We start from the raw sequence: 26,532 nt of genomic DNA, 5'->3' as shown, positions 1-26,532 counted from the left end.
TTTGGAGTTCAGACACAGATCTCCCATGATCTAGTAGAATAGCGGAACAGGCTTGAGTGGCTGAATGGCCTACTCCTGTTCCTTTGACACTGTGGGTTGATGGCTGGAGGTTTATTAATGACCAAACTCCCATTATGAAGGGAGCTACAATTTATGAATGCCTTGAAATCCATATTTGGTTTGTCTATTTTTAGTTCACTTGAGCACGAGAGCAGTAATTGACTCTGCACATTTTCACCCAATGAATTATTGTTGCCGGGGCTCACTTTATTCAGCTCTGTCTTGCAATATCACAATTAGCACCTGGATTGCAGCCCTGAATCAATAGCTGGCCTCATCACCTGAAATTGCAGCAATCCATCTATTTTGAGAGAAATAAATTACTGTTGAACAAGACAATTTTCTCCGTCTCATTCTAATTGTGGGGTGGGGGGTGGGGGGGGGGGTTGATCAATGCGGCATTCACTGGTTTGATCTAATTATATTATAAATGGAAAGCTTTTAGGAGATTGACATCTAATGGTGTATTAAATACCATATTATGTGTGCAGTGCAGGGGAATGCAGTTGAGACAAAGTCTTAATGGATGAATAGCTAAATATTTTTAACAGTGCTATTTCTGGGTAATGAGCATCACCTGCTTTGCAGTGCAGTTAAATGGCAGTTAAGATGCTCACTGTGATAGCAGATAGGCCACAAGCTATATTTCCCTCCTGATCAGCTTTGTGAGTACTCTTAATGTGGTGAAATGGGTCTGAACGTAGAATTTGCTTCCCTAACTTCACACTGCTTACACCTCCTCCTAGTGGATGGCATTTGAATGATGTTGCTACAGTATTTGGGCAAAGATGTGAGTAATTGAGTTAAGAGGTAAGTGTGTGCCTGTTTTGGGGTTGGGCAAAGGTACAATCCATTCTGCACTTACCAACTGAAGGAGGGGGATGTGGATTTCTTTTTAGGCCAAATTTTTTTTTTAAAAGTAGCTTTCGAAATAACGTTGTTGTAATTTAGGGCGTCAGAGAAGCATAGACGCAATGAGTATCTGTTAGCTTTCAGCTGAGAACCTCAAAGCTGTCCCTGATCTATTGTTTTGTGGTACGTAGAGCATGGAGTGGGGCTGTGGCGGGGCAGAAAGGTCTTCTCTTGTTCCTAGGTCTAGATAAGATGGGCAATTGGCTTAGCTCGATGGGAAAATTGGACTTGGGATAAAACTTTGCTCTGTTGGAGTTCTCTCGGTGACCATTGTTTTAAAGTCGATGATTTTTCTGGCTTTATTGTTACTGACTTCAACCCTGACAAGACGTACACTGCAGTGTTGCTGGTGCATCTTAGCGCACGCATGAGAGAAACGTGGGTTGCATTACGACACGCATTAACCCTTTCAACACAGTGTATTCTTCAGAGCTTTCGAGACGTACACATCTTCGAAAACCCGGCTTCCGTGGTGCAAAGAGATGCAGATGAATTTTGTTGCTAATGGTGCACTTCAAACGAATTCCGAGCTTTCAGCCTTGTCATGTTTCTCATTGCAGGGCAGCCCTTTTCAGGCATTAATCGATCAAGTTCTATAAATCAACTCTGTTCTGTGTAGAGTATTTTCATTTCTTCCACCAGCCATGTTATGGAGTGATTGGAGTGATTGCTAGGAGCTGAGTTAAGTTGAAATTGCCCAAACTTATTTTAAACCATTCACGTTCATCAGTTTTTCAAACCTAGGTTCTCAGAGGTGAATGGACAAGATCTTAAACCAATCTCCCTAACAGCCCCACGATTAAGCAAGTGAATTTGCAACTTACTTTGAGCCCAAAGTATCGAAAATGCCCCTTTTAGGATGTGTGAATTCTACTGCCATTTTTTATGGCGTTCTTTATGTACAGATTTTACAAGATCCCTATTCTATTTGGATAAAAGGAAAGTCCATTGCGGTTTACTGTTGAGGAAATCCACTTCTCATATTTTCTGAATTTCTCCTCCTCTGGTTCCTGCGATTACTGCTCTGCCCCGATGGGTAGGCTACAATTTGTGACTGTGCAGGTCGGATGCCCCCCAGTCTCCTCATCTCGATCCCGATCTGCGTCAGGGTCTCGGCTGGGGAGGTCTGAAGGCGTTGGAAGAGGCTTTGGCGGGTCACGGTCTTTTCCTGGCAAGTGAACGTCATGGCGTTGCCCACGTTGACCTTCATTTCTCTCGAGAAACCATCCGAGGTACCGTCAAAACAGCGTCCGATGGCGATCTCCTTGGCTAACCTCGGATTTTGATCCGTGACTGTATAAATGCCATAATTGTGGCCCAAGGGGTCAACGGGGGCCAACATATTGAAGGCGGCTGTGTCATTGTTCACTGCCAAAGGGGGATGTCTGCGGAGATATTCCTGGAGGAGGTTGGTGATGCCCACACGACGGCAACTACCCTGGGGAATAACTGAGACCAGAGTCCGGTCAGCCATGCTTTGGTCAAACAGCATCCCGCCACACTTGAACTCCACACAGGCCGCCGAAGTATTGTGGGTCTTCATGTCCCGGACGCTGCGGGTGTCCCTGATACCGTACAGCTGGCCCCTGGTCGCCTCGTGGGTGCCCCCGGTGTTCCGCGACCTCAACACCACCTCCTGCGGCCCGTTGATCCTCACCTTGATGAAGCACGCCCGGAACTCTTGGGGGTTGGGCCACCAGGAAAGGTAGTCCCCAGTCCAACTGGTCAAGTCGTTCTCCTCGAAGGGAACCACATTGTATTCGTACTTGTTTTCTTCCACTCTGTAGAAGCGGAAATGGTTCGCAGATATAGGGGCGTCCTCACAGTCCTTGAGGTTCTGGTAGGCGTATATTGGGCCATTGGTTTCTTCTATGTTGTTTTGGTTGGGCTTTGCCAGGTTGATCTTGAAGGCGGTTTTCTTGAGTTTAGGGTCCTCGTGGTCTGTCCTCTGGTACCCTAGTTTGTCGAGGAAAGGCTGCGAAACACCGATCAAATTAGGGTTCATCTTAGGACTTGAGGCCGCAGCCTCTAGCTCCTCGGCAGCAAAGGTGGCAGTCACGTAAGCGGTGTAGGCATCTGGTCTCGCGGAATCGCAGAATGCAGGGAGGCAGGCTCCGTTCGCTCCCGTAATGACGCTGTCAAAGCGCCCCCACGCCCGAGGATTGGCCGTGTAGCCGGCCATAGGCTCCAGGTTAATCAGATTGATTACGACGCCCTCCAGTTGCTCACCGGGCAGAAAGCGCTCGCTCATGTACGCTCGTACTTTCACGTAACAGCGACGGTTTTCCGGAACGTCCAAGTTGAACAGCCGGCGCTCACGGATCTCCACGTTGCCGATCAGAAAGGTCCTCTCCTCGCGCTTGTTGCGGTTCTTCCTCTCTATGTGAAAGACGCTCTCTTCCTCCCAGAAGCCAGTCTCCGGATTGAGAGACCACAGCTTCATCTTGCGAACGTGCTCGGGCATCTTGATGCTGGCTGTGTCCAGGTAGACTTTCACTCGTTCCGCTTGAAGGGCTTCGTTCGATGCCTCTTCCCGGAAGTCAGCTGAGAACATGCCATAGGTCCTCAGCGGGAAAGTCTCGCCCTCTTCGTTGACGAAGTTGAGGTCACTGGGAGCCGTGTTTGCCAAGGTGATGTTTCTAGGATCAAAGAAGGTCACGCTGGCCTTGACTTTCCCATTGTAGATCTCCCCATTGCTCCTGTGGAAGACATTTGGTGGGATCTCTATCTCCCCAATGGGATCCTCTTCCTTCATTTCCCCCAGAGCGATGGTGTTGGTTAGTGTGGAGTCAATTTCTATCGGTTCCGATTTCCTCATCAACTTGACCTCAAAATACACGGCACTGCCTTTCCTGTCGAAGGGAAAGACCTTAACGGTATCCACAAACTTATTCATCGGGTCAACGAATTGGACGACGAGTCTTTCGGTTTCCTCTGGGACTTGAATGCTAAAGGTTCCTTTGTAGCCTGTCAGGCCAACCCTTTCACTACCAATAAAGATCTGTCCAAATCGCAGAGGCTCTCCATTATCTGCAGCTCGGGCTCTGCCTCGGACTAGTATTTTAGGTTCTATGCATCTCTTACACCCACACCCTGTGATGACCTTGATGGGAAGGTTGTACCCTTTACAACGGATCTTTCGAAGCTTCATTCTCTTGACTCGGCAGCAGTAGTTTGTACTATCTTTGCAGCGCAGATCAAAATCCAGTTTCCCGGCGCATCTTGTGTTTGAGCACTTTCCCACGTTGTAGAAGAACGAATTGGTAGCCGTTTGGAAACAATCTTCTGGCAGTTTGATGAGATGCTCCATTGGCGTTGGATTACAATTCACTTGACCCTTGGCTGATGGAACAGTGAAACAAAACCACAAAAGAGTTAAACAGTATAAGCAATTAGCCACATCGATACACTGGATAAATTTCACCTATCTTGTTTAAATGTACACTATAGTCCCACTAATGTCATAAATTCAATACTTTTTTGAGAGCAAAGCTCTCTTTTACTTATGATCTTCCTCTCTCATTTGCCGCAGAGGCTTAGAGGGCGGGAGGAATCATTCTCCAGAACCCGTGCCAATGCTGCTCTGGTACATGTGAAACACGGATGTTCTGGTAATGTCCTTCCTGCTAATTCTCCTCTCCTTTGGCAGTGAGCCATCCTCAATTGACTCCTAGGGTAAGATATGTTGTTAAAATTGCATTCATAAATACATCATCAAGGTCACTATGCTTAATGGCAAGAAGAATATCACTCACCCCCCCCACCCCTGCTCAACTACAAGGTACCGCAGTCTAATCCTCTACGAGTTACTTGATCATTCACCTCATTGCTGTTTATGGGACGTTCCTGGCACAGATTAGAAGACAGAGAGAGCCACTACATGTGAAAGTAACTCAATATACAAATCAATTTGAGACATTTTGAGGGGATAAGATGTATAAAATGAAAGATTATTAATTGTTATTTGATGTAACTTGGGTTGTCATAGAGTCTTGCGCTCCCTCTGGCTTAGCAGAGATGGGAAATGCAATAGGTAGGTGGCTTACTTTGACCGACATAGGACCAGATGCGGAATGCTCAGTGTCCAAAGAAATGTTACGGTAAACAATAACCTGGTTACTTGGAGGCACAACAGAATTGCAATTGGTTTTATTGATTCGCCATCAAGGTATTTAACCTCCGATGCTGTTTTCGGCAGGATGTTTTGTCCTGTATCTTTGTACAGCTGTAATAGCTGTCAACGCCACCGTACAAACCGCCTTGCGCACATACTGCGGGGAGGCTTTTGCAGACATCCATGTCAAGGAATCCGTTCTCTCTTTGAACGTATTCCACGCCTAATTGGAGTTGAGCTACGTAAGCCATGGACATTCGAGTAAAAACTCCCTAAAAGGCAGTGCAGATGTCTCCCCTTGCCAGCCTGGCTGGATGATGGCTGTGTTAAATATTTCAAACATTTCTCAAGGTGATTATTGCTCTGCCTGTTATGAGCCTTGACATATTGGCTCTGCCTGGGATCTGTGACTCAATCTAGTCCAGAAAGTGGAGATGAAGGCACGCTCTGTTTAATAGTTGTTGAGGGTCAACCGCTGGGTTAGTTGACTGAGTCTTGGTCCAATTCTCCAAAGGGCTCTTGTATTTTAACACTTTCTGTCTCGTTCTGAGATTCTGCAACCCAAGGGATGAAAATCGGAGCAGAGATCCCTAGCCTGCCACATAAAGCAATTAATCAAACGTCGATCTAGAAAAGTCGCTGGATAAATACCCAGTTAGGAATGTGATTAGAGCTTGTAAGGATATCACAGTACAGAAAAGGAAGCTAATTGAATGCTTGTGTTGCAACATGGTTGTTCCTGAGGTGCTGGGAGCAGGAAGTTGTCATATTGTCACCTCTTGAGTCCAACCCCCAGCTCGAGTGCAAATCCTTCACTGTCCAGTTGCCTTGGGACGACCTCCCGATGTGAAAGACCCCATATAAATGCGAGTTGTTGTTTTATAGTAGAGGGATTTTTATGGTAGCTATCCCGTTAAGGGTTGGTACTGACACTGGGGACGGGAGAAACGAGAAAGGCTTCCTCTTCCTAGCACTGACAACCTTTAGCTTGAGGAGCAGAAAGTTGACGACGAGCTAAAGGGAAAGAATTGTTCCGTGTGCACAAGGTGCTACGGACTTCAAAAAAAAATCACCTCTCACTGCCAATGAATTCCAGATAAATCATAGGAATATGGAATAATAATTGTTAACAGTATGGAACCAAATCATAACAGAGACCACGCAGCGAATGCTACATGCTGGCATAAGTTCATCATTCAATTAATTTTACACCCAGTGATTCTGTAATGCTTGGATCAGATGCTTCTGTGTGCAAGGCGGGGGCAAGGAGAAGCAGGGAGGGGGTGAGTGACTCCTGTTTTGAATGAGCGTTTCAGGCTGTTGTTTTCTATATGAGGTGGGATAAGAACAGGGAGAGCCAGAGGCAATGTAATAGGTTCAGACGTCTCCCAGATTTGATCCTGCCTGTTGGGAATACAGAGAGAATTGGGGAGTTTTTACTCGTACACTAGTTTCCTACAGTCTAACGCACACACAAACGCACTCACCAGCAGCCCTGCGTTTTTCAGGCAATGGTTAATTTAGTTTTCTCTCACAATAACTGAGTGGGTAAAAAGCTTCTGACCAGGTTTCGAGCCTGTCACAACAGGAAAGTGACAGATTCGAACCCCTCTCCCCCCACGACTTGCAGTCGAGAACAGTATTACCACTGGTCCTATTACCGCTGGGCTAGGGAGAGGAAAAGGACAATGAGCCAGGTTTCTCCCTGGTAAATACCCTGCCACTTAAAACGTCAAGGTTCACACGTTAGGAGTGACCACATGGAGGACAGTGTGGAATCAATCCATGCAATGAATCTCTGAAGTTTATCACGCTAGCAAACTTTTTGTAACAGCTTTGGATTGTAAAGACACGATGACTACCTCACAAACCGCCAGCAGTACATCTGCACAAACGGCTTCTCCTCCCACTCTCACCAGGTTACCTGCAGGGTACCCCAATGATCCACCCTTGGCCCCCTCCTCTTTCTGATCTACATGCTCCCTCCTGAGGATGTCATCTGCAGATATGGGGTATATTTCCACATTATGTGGATGACACCCAACTCTATTTTTCCACCTCTTTGCACCACCCCAGACCCCTGATATTCTGTCAGCTGCCTGTTCGACCTCAGGGGCTGGGTGAGCGCAAATTTCCTTCAGCTGAACGTTGACAAGACGGAAGCCATACTCTTTGGCTTTCGTCAACTTCTTAAAGTCTCACGGCTCTCACCTCCTCCATCTACCCGACCTCCCACTAAAACTCTTCAAACCCGTACGCAATCTAGGCATCAGGTTCGACCCCCAATTATTCTTCCTCCCCACATCCGGTCCGTCACCAGCACCGCTTTCTTCCACCTCCGCCAATACCTCTCTCCGAAAGCCGCTGAAACTCTGGTCCATGCCTTTGTCACCTCTCAGCTGGACTATTCTAATGCCCTCCTCCATAATCCAGATTATTCAAAATTCTGTCGCCTGCATTCTCACCCGCACCAAACTCCCCAATCACCCCAGTCCTGGCCAGACTGCACTGACTGCCTGTCCCAGAGAGGATCGACTTCAAGATCCTCATCCTTGTCTTCAAATCCCTCCACTCCTCTGCACCCCCCGACCTCTCTGACCTCTCTCCTCAAAACAGTACCTGTTGCCTTCGTTCCGGGTCTGGCCTCCTCCTTGTCCCCTGTGTCCTCCTCCCACCTTTGGCAGCTGTGCCTTCAGCCACTATGCCCCGAGGCTCTGGAACTCCCTTTCTTACTCCCTTTGTCTCGCTCCCTCTCTTCCTATTTTCAGGACTCTGCTGAAGACCTTTCTTTTCGACCGCGCCTTTGGTCACCTTCCCCCCCACCCTCTCCCTCTTCCCCTCCCCCCAGCTCGGCCCCGGGACCCGTTACTGTGAAGCGCTCTGAGACGCCATCCGGCGTGGAGTACGCTATATAAATCCAAGTTGTTGTTGTTGACTACATCACTACGTTTAGCGGTTGGGTTATGATGGTTGACAATGACTTCAAAGGCCTGAAATTTTACCTAATTTTAGCCACTAGACCGTTTTGCCTTCAAGTTCAAGGACGTGAACAATTCTTAACAATTCGGTCATCATTTGGAAACAGGTTGTTTGTTGTTTGAGAACCATGGAAAATCAGATCCCAAATGAATTCCGAGTTGCTTTTCCGGAAAATTTATTTGGAATTTTTCCAAAATTCCATGGGTCGTTACATTTTTAAGGCAAATGGACTTTTGAGGTTAAGACTAGATGGAATTTCAAGCCTCTAGAGAAGAGAGGAGAAAATGAGGGAGTAATTATTATGGAGAGGGGTGTGGTGCAGGAATTCTCACTGCATTTACATTCATGAGTGTAAGTTTATAGCGTTATGTTGATGACTTTGAAGAGGGGGTTGGGCCTTCAGCTTCTCTGCCCCCCCCCCCGCCCCCTTTGTAACTCCAGTCCCTTCGCTTTGCTCCCATTCTCCCTCGCCTCCTTCAAAGCACGTGTCAAGATCTTCCTCTTCGCCAGTGCCTTCGGTCACCCTCCTCCCCGCTCTCCACCCCTCCTGACCCCAACCCCCAGCTCGGGTCCAAATTCCTGACTGTCCAGCACCTTGGGACGTCCTCCCGACGTGAAAGGTGCCGTGTAAATGTAACTGTCGTTGTTGCTGCAGTTGCAGAGGGAGGTGAAGCCTCAACCCTGGACTTTGTTGTCACATTTGGTGGATTGATTCAATATGCCAAGGTGTAATCCGTCCAGCCCTCGTCAGCTGGCAAGCCATCAGTGGCCGGGATATGGCTGTGGTGTCAGAGACAGCTGAATCACGTTAGACAAGGAACGCATTTGTTATAAAATTTAATTGATTTTCCCTCCTCAAATATTTAACAGGAATTCCCATTATAGCATTGCACCCTGCAATTTATGATATCACGCTGTTAATGCAACTCGCTGTTTCATGAACCGCATTTGAAAGCTTCAGAATGTTTTCATTCCGTCCCGAGACAATTGAGTCCCGTTTACTCTTTGCATTTTTTTTAATTTTTTTTTGCAGGAGTTCAATCTGGTTTTCGGCAGTGTTTTTTTTTTAAAAAAAGAAACAGTCACGAATTTCAAGCCTATATAGGATTTCTAGTGCCAAAGTCGCTCACGGTGGAACACAGCCTTGCTCTTTGCATTGTTGTTGTTAGCTTTGTTCAGTGGGTAGAACGTTTATCGCTGAGTCGGAAGATTGTGAGTTCAGACCCTATGTTGGGACTTTGAGCTCACAGCTCAGGCTGACAGTGTATTGTTGGAGGTGGTTTTCTTTTAAGGTGTGACGTTAAACCAAGCTCCCGGTTGTCAGCCGATCAGGTGGACATTAAACATCCACATTAGAGTCCTCCCCAAGGGGCTAATCTGTTCCTCAAAGTCCTGCTGACTATCCAGGCTGACTAGTCATTAATTATCACCAAAGGTGCCTTGAAGCACTGTGGACCTGACTGTCTCAGGAACCAGTTTACAAAGTTGGCTGCAGAGGATGGACTGAATTCCATGTTCCATTACCAGGCACGTCACCCTGGTACCAACTCAACCCTAAAGAGACAACGCCTCCCCATTTATCTTCTCTCCCCGCCCCACTCCCCAGCGGACAAATGGTTGCCTAAAAAAGAATCGCTACATTTACGGTAATTGCATGTTAACTGCTTTGAAATGTTTCCACGTGATAAGGTGCAGTTACGAAAAGAAAGAACACATATTCTTTCCTTTAGTTAACTTCCTCCGTCCCCTTGTATGCATCGGGCTCCGCCACTGTTAAGCACTCTGAGACACAGCCCTGCTTGAAGGGCGCTATGTTAATGCAAGTTGTTGTCGTTAATACAGCTAAGTGTTGACCGAAAAAAAGACTCCCTCTTTTAGTATATGTCAATTTCCAGGAACTCAGTGTTGGGCTCAATTGAGGCATGTGTTATTTTCCAAAGGTTAAACGAGCAGCGATTAATGTAAGGAAGCCACGTACATCTGAGTAAATCCAAAGGGCAGTTTAGAATTCGAACAAACAGCTGTCCTTGAGGTGGAGAAAAAGAGTTTCCAGCAATGAAAAGGTTGGCGCAGTATGTGAAGAATCATGTGTGAAGCATTCTCTGTGCTCACGCAGGAGCCCACTTTACAATGTGCCCAATTTGCAACCGACTGTGACCTGTTAAACAATTGTGTCTGAAGCAGCATTTCTTAATTCTCAGAATTGGAGTCCGATTGTGTGGCCGACATTCTCAACTTACAATCAAGTGAAGAGGGAGATGTTGGCATTACATTGGTGGTATTCCACCCTACACCCTCTGCTCCCAGTTGACGTGTGGCTGAGAGCAAACCCCCCCCCACCCAAAACACACACTTCCTATCTCTGTCCAAATGATTGCACATGTCACCTATGTGGCAATTCATGGAACACCGTTCATCTCACCTTAAAGCTTTGCTGAAACGCCAAGATCACAGTCAGAGGCTCGCTGGCCTCAAGCCCAACCATTTTGATGAAGTTGCTGATAATTACCACGTCGAACCTTACATTTTTCACTTTTCCTGACTATTGCTGTCCTGTCACTTCCTGGTGTATAACATACTGAGCATGTCACAGGCCTGATTGTGCAGAGAGTATATTAGAAGCATAGGAGGTCACTTAACCCATTAGTCTATGTTAGCATTAGATTCTCCTCTGGATTTCTCTTGTTTATTCCCAATTTTTACCTCTCATTTGTACTGTATTGTTAAGAGCGTTGACTGCCTGTGCAGTATGTACAGAACTGACTGTGCAGAGACCATAACTGATTGACTGTGTTGGCTGTGCATAGCTACGTACCTATCACAGTCAGGGTTGCCGGTGCTGACCTGATGGAGCCAATCTGATTGCTAGCCTTACAGTAATACTCTCCCGCCTGCGAAGGCTTCAGTCCTCTCAGCACCAAACTATTCTCCATCTTGTAGTTCTGTTTGTCCAGCAGTGTCCCGTTGTGATACCTGTGTGAGAATGAACGTAAGAATATAAGAATTTGCTAGAGGAAAGAAGACCAAGTTCCATCCAGTTCACCTTCTACCATCCTGGCAGTTGCATGTGTATGTCATGTCCCAAACCACATACTATATCCCAAGCTTTTATTTCCTAAAAGGAAACTATCTAATGAAAGGGAATACTGCTGACAAGAATAGAAATTGGGACACGGAATATCAAGTAAGTTGGGAGACCAATTGAGACCTTAAAATAATGGCATTCCACACCCTTTTCTCATGCCTCCCCTCCCCAGGACTGAGTGACCAGGCATCAGTGGGTCTGTAACTGTGCCTTGTTCAACAGTGTTTGATCAGAACTTTTCACCTCCACCACTCTGGTTTGAACAGAACAAATTCATTTGAAAATGGACAGACACGGCCCCTTCACCTTGACACTAAAGTGCCGTATGTTTAACAACAACAACAAATTACATTTGTACAGCACTTTTCACGTCAGGAAGACGTCCCAAGGCGACGAATGACCTTTGCTCAGGGGCATTGGCTGAGAGGAATGGGAAAGCCTGGCTCGGGGTAGGGGTTAGCACAGCAGCGCTTCAGTGGGAAATAACAGTAAATCTAAAGACTTTTTTTTAAAAAAATAAAAAATCCTAAAACTCACCAGGAATATTGCTGCGGTAGTGGGTTGCCTATGGCTTTGCAGCAGAAGGTCACTCTGTTGTTCTCCATTCGGACTTTTGTCTCTGGGTGTTTTACTACGTATGGCTTTTCTGTGGTGAGAGGGAAGACGTAAGGGAATATAACAGACTGCAAGAAGAAGCACACATGACGTGCACAAATTAATTGTTATTAATTGAGAACCCAGCAGATGGGGCCAGAGCCTAATGATGGAAGCCAAGGTTTAGACGATTAGAAAAGACGAGATAAATTGAAATAGTGGTTGCCTGATGCCAAGTTTTATTTGCCTTCATTTTGGTCAGCCGGGTGTCTGGCAGGTGTGGAAACCCATCACCGTTGCTTAAGAGTCTCCAAACCAAACAGATTTCCATGCATCCCCACCTAAACATGGAAATCCCAGAGGTAGATTGTTCGAATGGAATGCACTCTCTCTCTCCCTGGAGGGACACATCTGCTTACCTAATTCCAGAAAGCATTAGGCACAAGTTGGCAAGAACCAAAGTTTGGGGAGACCCCAGTGTGTGCCTTGGGTTGGGGTAACTGCTGGAGTCTGACCAACTAAAACCTCATATCTTGCCATTTTGGGCTTAACCAGACTCTCCACTTTAGGAGAGCGGGCAGATTGTAGGAGATGAGGGGTTCCACAGACGAGAGGCATTGCGAAGGAATAAGTTTGTGTTTGAGTCCACGTAATGAGTCTGACTGTGAAAGAGTGGGTTAGATAATGGGATAGCTACCTGCTCGCTTGAGGACAGCTTTGATCACTGAAATCCGGGTGCTGTTGCGAACAGCTTGATACACAGCGGGAGCGAACATCTTTCTCTCGATCAGTACGCGGGCCTTGCTGCTGGAGCACACGCCGGGGATCCTGAACAAACCGTCTTCGCCCGTCATCGCCAAGGTGACGTGTGGCTTGCCCTCCATGGCCACCTTGCTGTGGGCGAGGGAAGCCCCCTCAGCAGAACGCACCGCGCCCAGCAAGACATGGGTATCGCACATACATCCACTGCAATCGTCGTTCACACGTCCCACTGGGCAGATGCGTTCACACACTGAAAAAAAGAGACATGCAGTTTACTGCTGTTACCCTCATTGTGTTGCTCTCTGTCCCTGCTGCAACTATCCTCTCTCCATTACCCTCTAGCAACTTGGCCAAAGCCCAAGCTTATTGCTGGAAGCACGACGGGGGAAGGCAAGAAGAAATGCTTTTTTTTAATGTGTTGCTGCAAGTGGTTATTAAAACCAAGGCACCTTAAAGGGAATGATATTATTTGGAGGTATTATTGAGGTACAGATCAGCCATGATCTAATAGAATGGTGAAACAGGCTTGAAGGGCTCCTCTTCCGATGTTCCTACGATTGAGATAATCACTCGGAGAATGAAGATGTCAGAGGGTCTGAGGAGAGGAATAGGAACAGGTTACAGGATTGGGGGCACGAGTATTGATTAACATGTTTGCCAAGTGCGGCAACTGGTGGAACAGGCTCGACGTGCTGAATGGCCTCCTCCTGTTTCTGTTTGCCTGTTCTCATCACGCTCTCCCAGCTAAAGTATAATACGGATGAAACGCAGAAGAAAATCTCCACTTATTTACTCAGCTCCAGAGCTTGGAAAACTCCCTGCTGAAGCGGGGGTGAAATCTCCCACTTCTGTCTGTTCCAAGGTGACCTCTCGACGTTAGCTACTTTGTGCGGTTTTCCCAGTCGACCTCCTAACATGAAGCCTGTGTCTTGTGTTTACCTGGGCAGGAGGCCTGGCCGCATTTCTTCACCAGGACCGCTCGTCCCACGCAGGTCTGTTCTTCTGAGGTTCGTACACACCTGCGCCGGCGGACGCTATGACCTCCGCCACACGTGACGGTGCAGTCCGTCCATGGCCCCCAGTCTGCCCAGCGAGCCTCTGTGGGAGAGCAAAGTGTTAAATTAAAAGTAAGCGTCAGCATTTCACTTCCGCCTCTGGATTCCGCTCCCTCCGCTCAGCGGGCTGTGGCCTGCTCCATATCCCTCACACGACCGCCCGACCATCGCCAATCGAGCCTTCAGCCTTTCTGTCCACGCCCTTTGGAACTCCCTCCCACAGTCCCTTTGCCCCACTCCCTCCCTCGCCTCCTTCAGGGCCTGTCTCAAGACCCTCCTCTTTGACTGCGCCTTCGGCCCCCTTTTTACCTCTACTCTCCTTGCCTTCCACCCCTCCTGAGCCCAACCCCCAGCTCGGGTCCAAACTCTGACTGTCCAGCGCCTTGGAACGTCATCCTAACGTGAAAGGCACTGTGTAAATCTCATTTGTTGTTGTTTTTGTTGGATCCACTGGTTACAGTGAACAAATGGACCTTACCTTTGCACGGAGCTGTGACGCAGGCTCTCCTCTCTATCCCGATCCCCTTACATTTCAAGACGGAAGCGATGTGGACTGACTTCATCTTGCAGGTGCGTTGCCTGCCCTGGATGCCTGTCCCTCCGCACGCACTCGCAGAGCATAAGCTCCACTCTGACCATTGGGACCAGTATGTTGGAACTGGATTTAGGGGGAAATAAAAAAGACTTAATGAGGTTTACTGATACATGCACAAAACAGAAGTATACTAAAGGCTATGCTAGGGAGCAATGCTGGATAGATACTTGTTAGGTCAGGGTATTAAGGGATACGGGGCAAATGAGGGTAACTGGACTTGAGGTACAGATCAGCCATGATCTTATAAAATGGCGAAGCAGGCTCGAGGGGCTGAATGGCCTACTCCTGTTTCTATGTTTCCAAGAGAGAGATTAGGCCACTAAGAAAAAACAGCAGCACAGATGTGATGGAGCCCAAATGTCCTACTCCTGTGCTATTTTTTATATATATATATATATATATAAAATATGTGATGGTAATCCTTGCATTTAACATAGCACCTTTCCTGAAGGGAGGATGTCTCAAAGCGCTTCACAGGATTTTGCATCCAGCACTTCCCGGCACAGGACAGGGCATCCATAATAATATTAACCCTTTTATTTTCTGTCAACCATTGATACCTCGGCGTCTTTCTGTAAAGGGCATAGCGTATTTTGCGAGTATTGGGTCCTGCCACTATGGTTGGAAAGGAGAAATTTGCAAAGGAATAATAAATCAAGTAGTGGCTCGGTGATACTAAGGTTTACGGTTTAGGAGGCTGGATTTCTTCTGTACTTATTTATTTTCACATGGTGACTTGTTTGGATGTGGAAGGCACTGCCTGAAAGGGTGGTGGAAGGAGATTCGATAACTACTTTCAAGAGAGAAGTAAATAGATATTTGGGAAGGACAAATTTGCAAGGCTATGGGGAGAGAGCGGGGGAGTGGGAATAATTTGGGTACCTCTTTCAAAGAGCGGGCACGATGGCCAAATGACCTCCTTCTGGGCTGTATAATTCTATGATAGCAAAGCTGATACCCTGGTTGATCACACACCCACCTATGGGACACCTGAACCTCACATGGTAATTGGAACAAATCTTGCCCTCGGGCTGTTCCTTGTTAATGCACCAGAACCCCTTGTCCGGCCTGTAGTGCACAACTTCTCCCGTTTCCTTGGCCCGCACCCATTCCGTAGTACGGGCTTCGATCGCCGTGGGATAGGCGCATATACGTTCCCGGTAGTAAAACCGTATGGCCTCCAGGCGTTCGTAATCTCCATTACCACCCGGGTGATCGATGTTAAACCAGGAAGTCCACTCAGTCATTTCTGTTTGGCAATGAGAGGAAAGCAACAAGAATAATAATAATCCGTGTCCCGTCTTCGGGACGTCTCGAGGCGCTTCGCAGAACACGCTATAAAGTGAGTGACTGTATGTTTTGTTGCCCCTCCTTGAGTTTGGGGTGTGCGGGCGTGGATGGAGGGACCAGTTAAGAGATGGGTTGATGTTTAGGCTGCAGTACCCCCAAGCCACCACCATGTGACAGTGCGGAGCCCAAACCTGCCACTCTCCTTGCAATAGAATTCCATCATGGAAACCGGTCCTTCGTAGGGATGGTATTGAGCAGGACATAGACTCCCCTCAGCCCCTGACCCATCTGGACCAGTGTGTACCTTGGGGGCAGCTGACGGAAAAGGCTAGAAAATTGACTTAGAATGACAGGCGGGGGGACGAAAAAAAAGTAAACGGTTTCAAAAATATCCACGGAAGAGGGGACCAGAAAGAAAATGGAGAGGACGTATTCATAACTCGCGTTTCTCTGCCCAAACGGGGCTGGGATTGTTTACCTGGGTTCAGTTCCTGTATCGCATTGTATCTTCTCTTTCTCGGCCTCTGAACCCGTCTCCATTTGTTGGATCCAGATTCATTTCCCTTGGGATCTGTGGATGCTGTGGAGAGAAATGGGGGCTTCTCAGACCGGGTCGGAGAGTGGGCAAAGGTGCAATTTCTGTCGGTCGGTTGGTAAAGCTCTGTCATTGATCGGGTCGCATTTATTCCATTATAATAATAATCCTTGCTTTTGATACAGCTCCTTATCACGTCTTCGAGACATCTGAAAGCGCTTCACAGAATATACTGTAAAGTGAATTGACTGTGTATTTTGTGGGTGAAACGCAAAATATAAGGTGTCGCTGGCACAATTTCACCCCTCCAGCAACTATCGGCACCGGAGCTAAACCAAAGCCCGGGGGTAGAGTGGATGGTGGAAGGGCGGAGGTATTGGTGTGGATGAGACGCCCTTACTCATCTGTTGATGTTAGCTCGATGTCGTGAATGCTGTTTAGCCTCTGAGCGCTTACCTGTGCGGAATCATTATACTATGATTCTATTATTTTGTGTTTAGCCCATAAAACGTACAGTAAATTCACTTTACAAGTATATTCTGTGAAGCGATTTGAGATGCCCCGAAGATGTGATAAGGCGCTATATCAAATGCCAGGATTATTATTCTTATAAAATTTTAGCACAAAGGGGTCTAACATGCGGGATTCGCACAAAGATTGGCAATGTGGAAAAAAAAACACGTAACAGACAAAAATAAGACTGGCGACCGAGCGAAGTTCCCAAGTGTGACACACACGCAACTCCGCAACGGGGAGAGATAACTATTGTTAGAGCGTGAGTTTAAAAACAAAGGAGGCAGAGCAGTACAATGATATCGTTGGGATGTGTTGCTGTGCTTTTTCCGGCTCGGCAGCTTTGAATTTCAGAAGCTTGCAGCTGTATTGTTTATTGCCCCAGGATCCTTGTGAATGTGCCACAGAACGAGAGAAAATAGAGCGGACATAATTTCAACAAGTTTTGGCTTTGTTTGCTGGAAAGAGGCACAAAGATATTTAGTCTGCGGTGGGTCGGAGATCGAGAGGGACATTATTTAAAGAATGGGACTATTTTAAACCTAGGAATTTGTGACGAGTCATTAACAATCGTTGGCGATCGAGGGGCCAAGACCTGAGGGATACGAGAGAAAGATTTCATCTAATTTCGCCCACAAAATATACAGTCACTTCACTTTACACTATATTCTGTCAAGCTCTTCGAGACGACTCGAAGATGTGATAAGGCACAAGATCAAATGCAAGGCTTATTTTTATTATTATTATAAACAAACCAGACTACAAATTAAAGGAATATCATCCTTTTATATAAGAATTATCCTTACATTTGTTACAGCGCCTTTCACGTCAGGAGAAAGTCTCAATGTGCTTCACGGGATACACTGTAAAGAGTAGCGACTGCGTATTTTGTAGGCAAACGAGGCAGCCAAGTTGTGCTCAGCAATGCCACACAAACAGCCCGTGAAGCTGATGACTAATTATCTGCACTTGTGTCTCCAGCGGGGATTTGAGAGGGGGAGAAATTCACTGGAGCTGAAATGACACCCGGTGATTAAAACAATATGTTTTGATGCACATTTTAAATGTGCTGGAGGTCCAAAGCGGTTATATTACTGAACAAAAAAGAAAGCTCGGGATAAAACTGCTAACCCACTAACCGGGTGCCAAACACTCAACAGCCGTCCTTGGTGATGATGTTAATAATAATAATAATCCTTTTATCTGATATAGCGCCTTATCACGACTTTGAAACGTCTTTGGGCGCTTCACAGGATATACTGTAAAGTGAATTGACTGTATATAGTTGTGGGCGAAACGTGAACGATGTTTTGTGTTGTCAATAATAACCCTTGCATTTGGTACGGCGCTTTATCAAAACATCTCCAAGCGCTTCACAAAGTTTTCGGTGAAGCGCACGGACTGTGTATTTGCAGGTGGAACTCCAGTGCCAGCTTTAAGTTATTGGTATTCTCTCTCTCTCTCTCTCCTGCTCATGTTGACTTGTGCCGGGGCTGAGCGGAGATGTCCTACAAATGCTATCTGTCACTTTGCCTGAAGTGGTTGGTATGTTTTTTCTTCTCTCATGTGCAAGTCTAGACATTAAACGTTGCCAGAGAATCTGTCCGTGGAGAGTATCGCATGCTCTCCTCACCAGACATCCTCACGCTCATTTTCCACAAGGGTTTCTGGACGGCAATCACAGGCTGCTTGTCCCTTCTCAGACCCACAGCGCTGAGTCACAATAGGAGACCGGCCTGAGATCAGCGCAGCCCAATAATCAATCCAGGTCCCACGGCTCAGTCCCACACTGAACACTTACGCACTAAACGACCTGATTTTAAACATCTTTGGCGCATCTCTATTTAATAATATGTCAAAACTAAATTATAATAATAATAATGATCCTTGCATTTGATATAGCGCTTTTCACGTCGGGAGGACGTCCCAAAGCGCTTCACAGAACACACTGTAAAGTGAATTGACTGTATTTGTGGGCGAACGCGGCAGCCAATTGCGCACAGCAATGTCCCACAAACAGTCGTAGATTGAAAATGACCAATTTATTATTGGTTTTGGAGAGATTATTATTAGGCTCTGTGTGGAGTAAGGAAACTTGCCCAAGGTTTCGCTCTGCCTGGAATTGAACTCAGGTCTCTCGCTTGCAAAGTGAGTGCTCTAACCCCTGAGCTACAGGACCCCACGAATTATCCTGGGACCTCAAATAAACCGGCAAATGTGTTAGATTCAATGAATTTGATTTAAGTCTTTATATATATATATATATACTGCTGTACAAGTTTAAGTCTTCTGAAGTCAAAGGGGTGAAATTTATTAGAAACGAAGAACAACAACAACTTCATCAACAACAACAGCGTGTATTTATTTAGTTCCCCTCACACAGGCATCTCAGGTAGTTTGGAGCTCGGAGAAGGGATGATTATGGAGAGTCAGGACAAAACAGGACCCTGGAAAGAAACCGGTAGAGAACCGATAAACATCTGAAATTTGATTGATTAATTTGAGGAGATGGGGAAAGGTGTTTGAAGCAATTTCATAGAAACTATTAAAAAATCTTTTATTCCCTCAGAGGCTGGCGGCATCGTCAACCTTAAATATCTTCCCTGCTTTATTAAGAGTTTTGCAGAGGTACAATATTAACAAATATATGGGTAGAACTTCCACCTGTGTCGAGATTTGCTCTACAAATGCAGCATTTCGGAACATTCAGAATGTGTCAAATTCTTCACTTTAGCCAATAATTTTGAAGCCGTTTTTCTGTAAAAAACAATTAAAAAGAACGACAGAAAACGCGTGTCCAGGTTGAAACTGAACTTGACAATTTGTCAAAGTCTGCATCCTCTGAAATGCTACGATATAAAAGTAACTTAGCAGTAAGTAAGAACCTGGTTGTTAAGCGATTAGCTGATCGCTTTCTGGGACTAATAACCTCTCAAAAAGAAATGTGATCATTCAATATTCATGGAACGCTACTGTGTGCAATCGGCTGCCGTGTAAAATACACAGTAAATCCGCTTTATAATATATTCTGTGACGCGCTTTGAGACTTCTCAACGGCGTGATAAGGCTCTATATCAAATGCAAGGATTATCGTTATTATTAAACCCAGACTCGGATGGAATTTCCACCCAATAGGTGGTGCAAAACAAGAAGCCAAATGAAAGCAAATTCCAAACCGAGACAAGGTGAGGAACTTGAATTTTAACAATTTAGCAACAGGCAGACTAAAACATCCAGATGATGAGGCTTTTTGAAATACAGTAAACCTCAGTTGGGATCGTACATTGAATATGACTTAAGCAAAGTATGAGTTACGTGAAACCTATAAAATAATAGGAAATTCAACAGGCAGATGTACGACTTAGGCGATTACACGATTTATACAGATCACACTTACGCGAGTATTGCCGCAGTTAAGGTCCGCACTTACCTGGAGCTGAGACAAGTTGATCGGACACGAGAAGACAAAACACCAACCATCCCTGGAATCCTTCCATAGCCATCCAGGTCTCCTCTTCCAACGGGTTTATCCCCTTAAATCCGTTAGCAACTAATATTCTAAACGGATCTTTTAATTTCAATTCCCCTTTTTTGTTATTCTCGTCTTCTATTACTTTTTTTTTTGGCGCGGGGGGGGGGGGGGGGGGGTCTGTTTTTTTTAAAAAAAAAGTTTGTTTTATAAAAGCTGCATTTCAAAAAAAAAAAGTGAATTTAAATAATAAGAATCATAATGAAAACAAAAAAGGGAACAGGTTGGTTAAGGTGGGGGTAGGTAGGTGTTCCAACGGACATTGCGAAGTGGTAAGAGTTCTGTGCAGACAGACAGCGAGGATGAGATCAGTGTTGGTTAAGGCTGCAGATTGGGACCCAAGGTCTATTTATGTAAGCTACCTCTTCTTTTTTTTGATTGGTCTTGAGGTTTTTTTCACAGCACATTCCTGACACACAGCTCTCTCTCGGTACCAGCGGGAATTACTGCTTGCAGTATTAAAAAAACAGAAGCTGGAAGGAACCCAAGGTTTTTTTTTTTTTTGGGGGGGGTGGTTGAAAAAAAAAATAGCCTTTTTTTTTCACTTGGCTAAAATGAGCACAGTGTTTGCAAATACCTCTAGCGTTTGGCCGGGTTCCTTGCGGTTCTGCTTAACCCCTGATGTGCCTAAAGAACATCAAGTGTTTCAAACCGAAGAACGTTTAGCGTTGGGGATAGGTGGGTGTGTAGGTGGATGGGTGGTGGTGGTGGTGGTTGGGGGGGTCTGCTGTTGCTCACTTGCTAAAGAGGTGCAAGAGGGAAGAAAACGTCCCATTAAAAAGATTAGATTCTGACACTATAAAAGAGAGATTATGGTTTGATAAAATGCAACCATTTTCGTTGGTGTTGCTTTTTTTTATATAATGAAATATTTCCACCCACTCCTTCAATCTGTTCCCCCGTCTCTCTGTCTCCTAAAGCTCTTTGCTAGAGTTCGCTTCCAAGGGCAACAGACAGAGTTTCGTATCTCACCTATTCTTTAGTAAATGATTGTGGCCAAAGCTGATTTGTTGTTGATTTCACGTCACCATCGACTGCAGACTAGCACTTTCCAGCTGGGGGTGGGGGCAAGTGGGTGGAGAAGGTTAAGGGGGTAGCTACTGGATTAGGAACTTTGGTTGACTCCCTCCCCCTCCCACCAGCACCACCACCAACAACTTAGGGCCATATCAACCGGTCCGCTCCCTCCGCTCAGCAGGTTGTGGCCTGCTCCACATCCCCTGCCTGCCCCTCCACCGGGGGTCAGGCCTTCAGTCTTTCTGCCCCCGCCCTTAGGAACTCCATCCCCCATTCTCTTCACCTCGCTCCCTCCCTTGCCTCCTTGAAGGCGAGTCTCAAAACCCAACCCTTCGACCTCGCCTTCGGTTACCTTCCTACCCCTACCCTGCCTGCCCTCCACCCTCTCTGATCCCGATCCCCAGCTCGGGTCCAAGTCACTGACTGTTCAGCGCCTCGGGACCTCGTCCCGAAGTGAAAGGCGCTGTAACAAATGTAATTTTGTATTGTATTTTTTGTATTGTAACTGTAGGTCAAGCTTTCTCTTCATCTGAAGATCACCTAATTCAGGGCAGATGAGCATTTGAATCTGGGATCATCCCAACCAAGCTTGGCTGGGCTCCACACAATAGTTAGCAGTTTCACTAACTGCGACATTTGGGGAACCACAATTTTCCAAAATAAAATGATCAAATAAGAAAGGAAGAAAAAAAAATGGGTTGTAAGTTTATTCTCCCAGTGCCAAGGACGTGAAATCATCTTCCTGGCGTGAGATTTATGTTCAGCGAGAGATTCGGTATTAAAAACGTATGTGCAAAGGATATGGTTCCCTTGCCTGTAATTTGAGAGAATGTGCAACAGTTGTAATGTTGAGAAAAAACAGTTATTCAGAGCATTTGTGTTCTAACAGAGCAATCACGGAGCTTACAGAACAGAAGCCGACCATTCGGCCCATCATGATTCTTCTGTGGCTTCCTTCCCCCATTGGAACCACTCGACTCCACTCCAATCCCATTTCCTTTCTCTTCCCCCTTCTATACCTGAATCCTTCAAATTTCGGTCTAATTCCCTTTCGAATGACGTGATTGACTTGGCTTCAACAGGTGCCGTGTGTAGATATGTAGACAGGAAAACAGCGAAGAGAGGTACAGAGGTCCAAACAAGTTGGGTCCTGTGGGGAATCTGCCCACTCACACAACGCACACCCACGGATCTGTCCTGTTGCCGACCACGCACTCTCATCCTAGGGGAGACGGAAAACCAGACATGGTGTCAACACATTCCAAGTCCTAACAGCTATTGAGATAAAAAAAGTATTTCTCTCACTTTCTCCAATTTTTCTCCTCATCTCTCCTCTCCTCTCCCCCCATCTTCTCTGAAAAAAATAATAATAAATAGTAATAATTTGGTCACTCAATCCACGACTGTTTGTGGGACGCTGCTGGGCGCAGTTGGCTGCCCCGTTTCGCCCACAAAATATACAGTCAATTCACTTTGCGGGTATATTCTGTAAAGCGCTTTGAGACGTCTCGAAGACGTGAGAGAATGTGCAAGGATTTTTTTTTATTATGTCTCTTACTGGTTCAACAGTCTGTGGGTGGGCCGTTGTTGGTCAATCTGTGTTATAATCCATGTTGTGTTCCTTGCTCAGGGGTATTGTTATGCGGAAAGAAAAAAATTGCCAATGTTCCAAAACTGCCTGAATCTGATCTGATATGGCCGCTCCAACAGCCTTACCTACAAAAGCAGTCACTGCACTTGACAGGAGCTAACAACAACACATTACATTTACACATCGCCTTTCACGTCAGGAGGACGTCCCAAGGCGCTGGATAGTCGGAGATTTGGACCCGAGCTGGGGGGTTGGGGTCAGGAGGGGCAGGGAGTGTAATATAAAACTACAAGTTCTTTCTTTATTAAAGGAGAAGATGGACAATGAGCCAAGGGTGAAACCCAGAAATGAAATAAAATAGTTTTAAAAAAACTCATCTATATATAATTGACTTAAAAAAATTCCTTCTGAATTCTCCTGCCTCAGATGGACCTGTCTTGGTCTCAGATGGATGACTTGGAGCTCGGTTGCAGCTCCCCCTCACTCATAGGGGAGGAAATTGTTCAAATCCATTAACACATTGTTATTACAAGAGTGGAGGGAGGACAACTGGGCGTGCTGGAGGGAATGGGGGTTCCTTGTTTCAGAATTCCACGTCTCTCCTCGTCCCTGTAACCTTGGACGTTCTACCGGATTGCTTTGGTGAAAGGTTTGTGGAGAGTCACGGTGACACTTCCCCCACTGTTTTGCTCTGCCGGGAATCTAAGCCAGATCCCTCGCTTGCAAGGCGAGTGCTCCAACCATTGAGCTACAGCAGCTAATAATCCACTTGTCCAGCTTTTTTGGTTTTTCCTTCTCCTCTGTCTCTTTTTTTAAACACGGTGGGGGAAGGTGAGGGCAAACAGGGTCATTGCCAGTGTTGAAAAGACTAGGAGAGGAGGTGATGGCATGTTAATAAATAGGGATTTAGGTGATGAGACACTTGGGTTTTTAAAGCCAAAAGACTGTGTGAAGGAGGAAGGGAAGCCTGGAAGAGGTAAAGAGCTTTGTCTTTTTGAGGTGTGAGGTTTGAATGGGTCAAGGCCTTTCTCCTCGACCACGCTTCGGTCACCCTCATGGCCCTCAAACCTTCCTGATAACAACCCCCAGCTCGGGTCCAAATCCCTGACTGTCCAGCGCTTTGGTACATCCTCCCGATGTGAAAGGCGCTGTACAAATGCAACTTGTTGTTGTTGTTTAGCTCTGTCAAATTCAGTTTTCTAATGCCCAAGCCAAAATGACCTTACAATGTCTCTGCCTTACTATATATTGTGATGTCTTGCTATCCTGCAGGGTTTTTCATTCCTGCTTCACAATAAGACTATCAGGCTCTCTCTCTGTTCTGAGGAGATGCTTTCCCCCTAGTTATTATCTCAGCTGTATCCTCTTGAACTCCAATAACAAGAAGTAATACTATTACCTTATCCTCTGTCTAACTACTGTAGTCCGTGTGCTCACCAAATCTCATTAAAATTAGGGGAATGTCTGGTCAACTCATAGAACAATAATTTGCCTTTTAATCATTCAACTGATAGAAACTCTAGGGAAATGGCTGTCTGCTTGCACTGGGCAATTTTATACCTTTCAAGTTCATGCACTCAAACAATGACTGGTATTACAGTGATAAACCTCTCAAATGTCGTGAGTCACTGTTCCTAGACTGCAAAAATAAACACCGTCCGACAGAATTTTAATGAAAAAATAATGCTGATCTCCTAGTATTTCCTAGTAGTTGACTGAGGGATGTCATTTGCCTTCAATGCAGATGGATCGATTTGCAGCCCGAAATGACCAAACGGTGGAAAAAACAAATTAATCTCTGAATTACCCTGGAAACAAAATATCCAGGATATCAACTGAATGCTACGAGACTCTCCCCTGTTGTGACTTAAAGAGCATTGTTACCTCTCGATCAAAAACATGAATAATCCTTACATTTGATACAGCAACTTTCATGTCAGGAGGAGTAATTGCTGTAAATTGTAGTGATATAATGTTATCGGCGTTATATCAAATGCAATCGTGTATCCCCACTCCCCCACCCACTCCACATCTCCCTTCTGTTTGTCAGAATCTAGCGCTGCTATTCGGAGCCCAGTGAAAGCTCAATCCATTCCTAATAGAACATATTCTGCACAGAGAATGGAAACCCACCAACCGAAGTAAATTCAGGGCCTTAGTGGAGCCTGGAAAGCCCCAGGTTTGACTCCAGATCTGTGCAGAGAGCCTAGGGGGAGAAAAAAAATCCAAAGGGAATTGGCTACGTACTTGTAAAGGAAAACAATTTGCAGGGCTATGAGGCAAGAGCAGGGAGTGGGACCAATCGGTTAGCTCTTTCAAAGAACTGGCACATTCACAAAGGACCAAATGGCCTCCTTCTGTGTTATTCTAGGAATGATTCTAGGAAAACAGTGCGAGCTCAGTAGAGATGAAGGGAGCCAAGCTCATCTGTATTGTTCAGTTCAATAGTTTACCAATGGAGAGGTTTCATCCTTTATCCATTTGTCACCATCTGCAATCTATTAGCCACTTATTAAATGTATGCATGCAGACTGGTTGCCCCTGTATATAATTTCATGCGGTCTCCCATTGCTTCTCCCCGAACAGCTGAAGGATCAATCCTACCCGAACATCATTCTATTTGCACATCTGAAGTATCTTCATTTGTCATGCACTCCATAAAAGCAGCCCACACTCTGGTTGGGAAGTGCTCTCTGCTTTATGAAGTGGAAATCTGACTCTGATTTTCCTACTAAATTGTGATGGAGCATATCAGACCACCGTCTGTTTATAGAGGTCCCCTTCTGATTCGGCTGCGTTAACTGCATCTGTCTGTGGTCTCTATGAGCCCCATTGGGATGAATAGGCTTTAATATCCTGAGATCTTACTGCTCCAGGATATTAGCAAGGATTTGTTTCTATCAAGGTTTGGGCACAGAGTATGCAGTTCTCAACTCAGCTGTGACATGGCTCTGATCATTTATTTTTTACGTTGGCACTCAATGCTTTTTGATCTGTCTCTGTTGAGGTTGAAACTTTTTCTTGTACTGGTAGCAAAATGGACTGGACGAGCGCCAGCCTTGCCTGATAAGGAACAAACTGTTTCCGCAGCATTAGCCATGAATGAAAACGTACCCGAAAAGGAGAAGTCCGCAAGCTCACAATGTTGCACAATAGTCATGCATTTGACTGTTGGTACAAGGAATACCGATAAGGTATTAAGTTATTTTAACTCATAGACTGCCGATGAACTCAGTGATCTCTTGGTGTGAGAAAGACATGAGTTTGTAGCACCTAGAACATCAAAATGCTTCACTCAAAGTAGGTAATTGCTGTCAAATGTAGTGACTTTGTATTTGTGGGTAAGTGAGTCAGCCAATTCGCACAGAGTAACGTATAGGAAAATAGGAACTGAAGTTGGGCATTCATCCCCTCAAGCCTTTTCTGCCATTCTATTAGATCATGGGTGATCTATACCTCAACTCCAATTATAATACATATGAAGCGAATGGCCAATTGTATCTGTTGTCCTGTACACCAGGTCTTCTTTTAGAATAGTCGCAGGATCTTTAACGTCCTGAACATGGGCTTTGGTTTAAATTGTCATCCGAAGGGCAACACCTCTAATAATGTAGCGTTCCCCTGGTATTGCACCAAAGTATCCTTGACCATTTGGTCAAAGCCAATAGCTTGAACCCACAATTTTCTGACCTAGAGCTATTCATACAGCCAAGGTCACAATGCTCATTCACTGTTGATTTTGAATGAGTCACCAAGTGGTCCACCATGGCTTCAAAGTATTACCATTCCAGCGAGTACAAGGTTAGTTATACAAGATTGCTTTAAGGTGATCATCTTCAACCTCATTGAATAATAGCATCATCAATACCATTGCCCAAACCATTCGTTTAGCATCTTCTAT

At 45.7% G+C, this 26,532-nt stretch overlaps 1 protein-coding gene across 1 annotated transcript; it reads right to left on the bottom strand.

Moving 5' to 3' along the window:
• Positions 1-441: 441 nt before the first annotated feature.
• cilp2 (cartilage intermediate layer protein 2) lies at positions 442-20,022 on the bottom strand. Its single transcript, XM_007898832.2, has 8 exons — positions 19,925-20,022; positions 15,925-16,026; positions 15,136-15,405; positions 13,445-13,604; positions 12,442-12,716; positions 11,688-11,796; positions 10,881-11,038; positions 442-4,314 (listed from the first exon to the last, which is right to left on the bottom strand). Exons 1-8 carry the CDS (start codon positions 19,995-19,997, stop codon positions 1,928-1,930), a joined length of 3,534 nt encoding a protein of 1,177 aa, XP_007897023.2. The 5' UTR covers positions 19,998-20,022; the 3' UTR covers positions 442-1,927.
• Positions 20,023-26,532: the final 6,510 nt, after the last annotated feature.

Source organism: Callorhinchus milii, unplaced genomic scaffold (assembly GCF_018977255.1).
Source record: "Callorhinchus milii isolate IMCB2004 unplaced genomic scaffold, IMCB_Cmil_1.0 Scaffold21, whole genome shotgun sequence".
In the NCBI taxonomy this organism is placed as follows: Eukaryota; Metazoa; Chordata; class Chondrichthyes; order Chimaeriformes; family Callorhinchidae; genus Callorhinchus; species Callorhinchus milii.
The sequence above is the reverse complement of the archived record's forward strand: the minus strand, read 5'-3'. Positions and strand labels throughout refer to the sequence as shown.

Bases quoted from the DNA above. Each gene is read 5' to 3' on its own strand.
- cilp2 (XM_007898832.2), bottom strand. From the start codon at position 19,997: ATGGCTATGGAAGGATTCCAGGGATGGTTGGTGTTTTGTCTTCTCGTG. The intron at 16,027-19,924 runs GTAAGTGCGGAC...TTCTCTCCACAG, and splicing joins TCAACTTGTCTCAGCTCCAG to CATCCACAGATCCCAAGGGA. The intron at 12,717-13,444 runs TAAACACAAGAC...TGTGAACGACGA, and splicing joins GGCCAGGCCTCCTGCCCAGG to TTGCAGTGGATGTATGTGCG.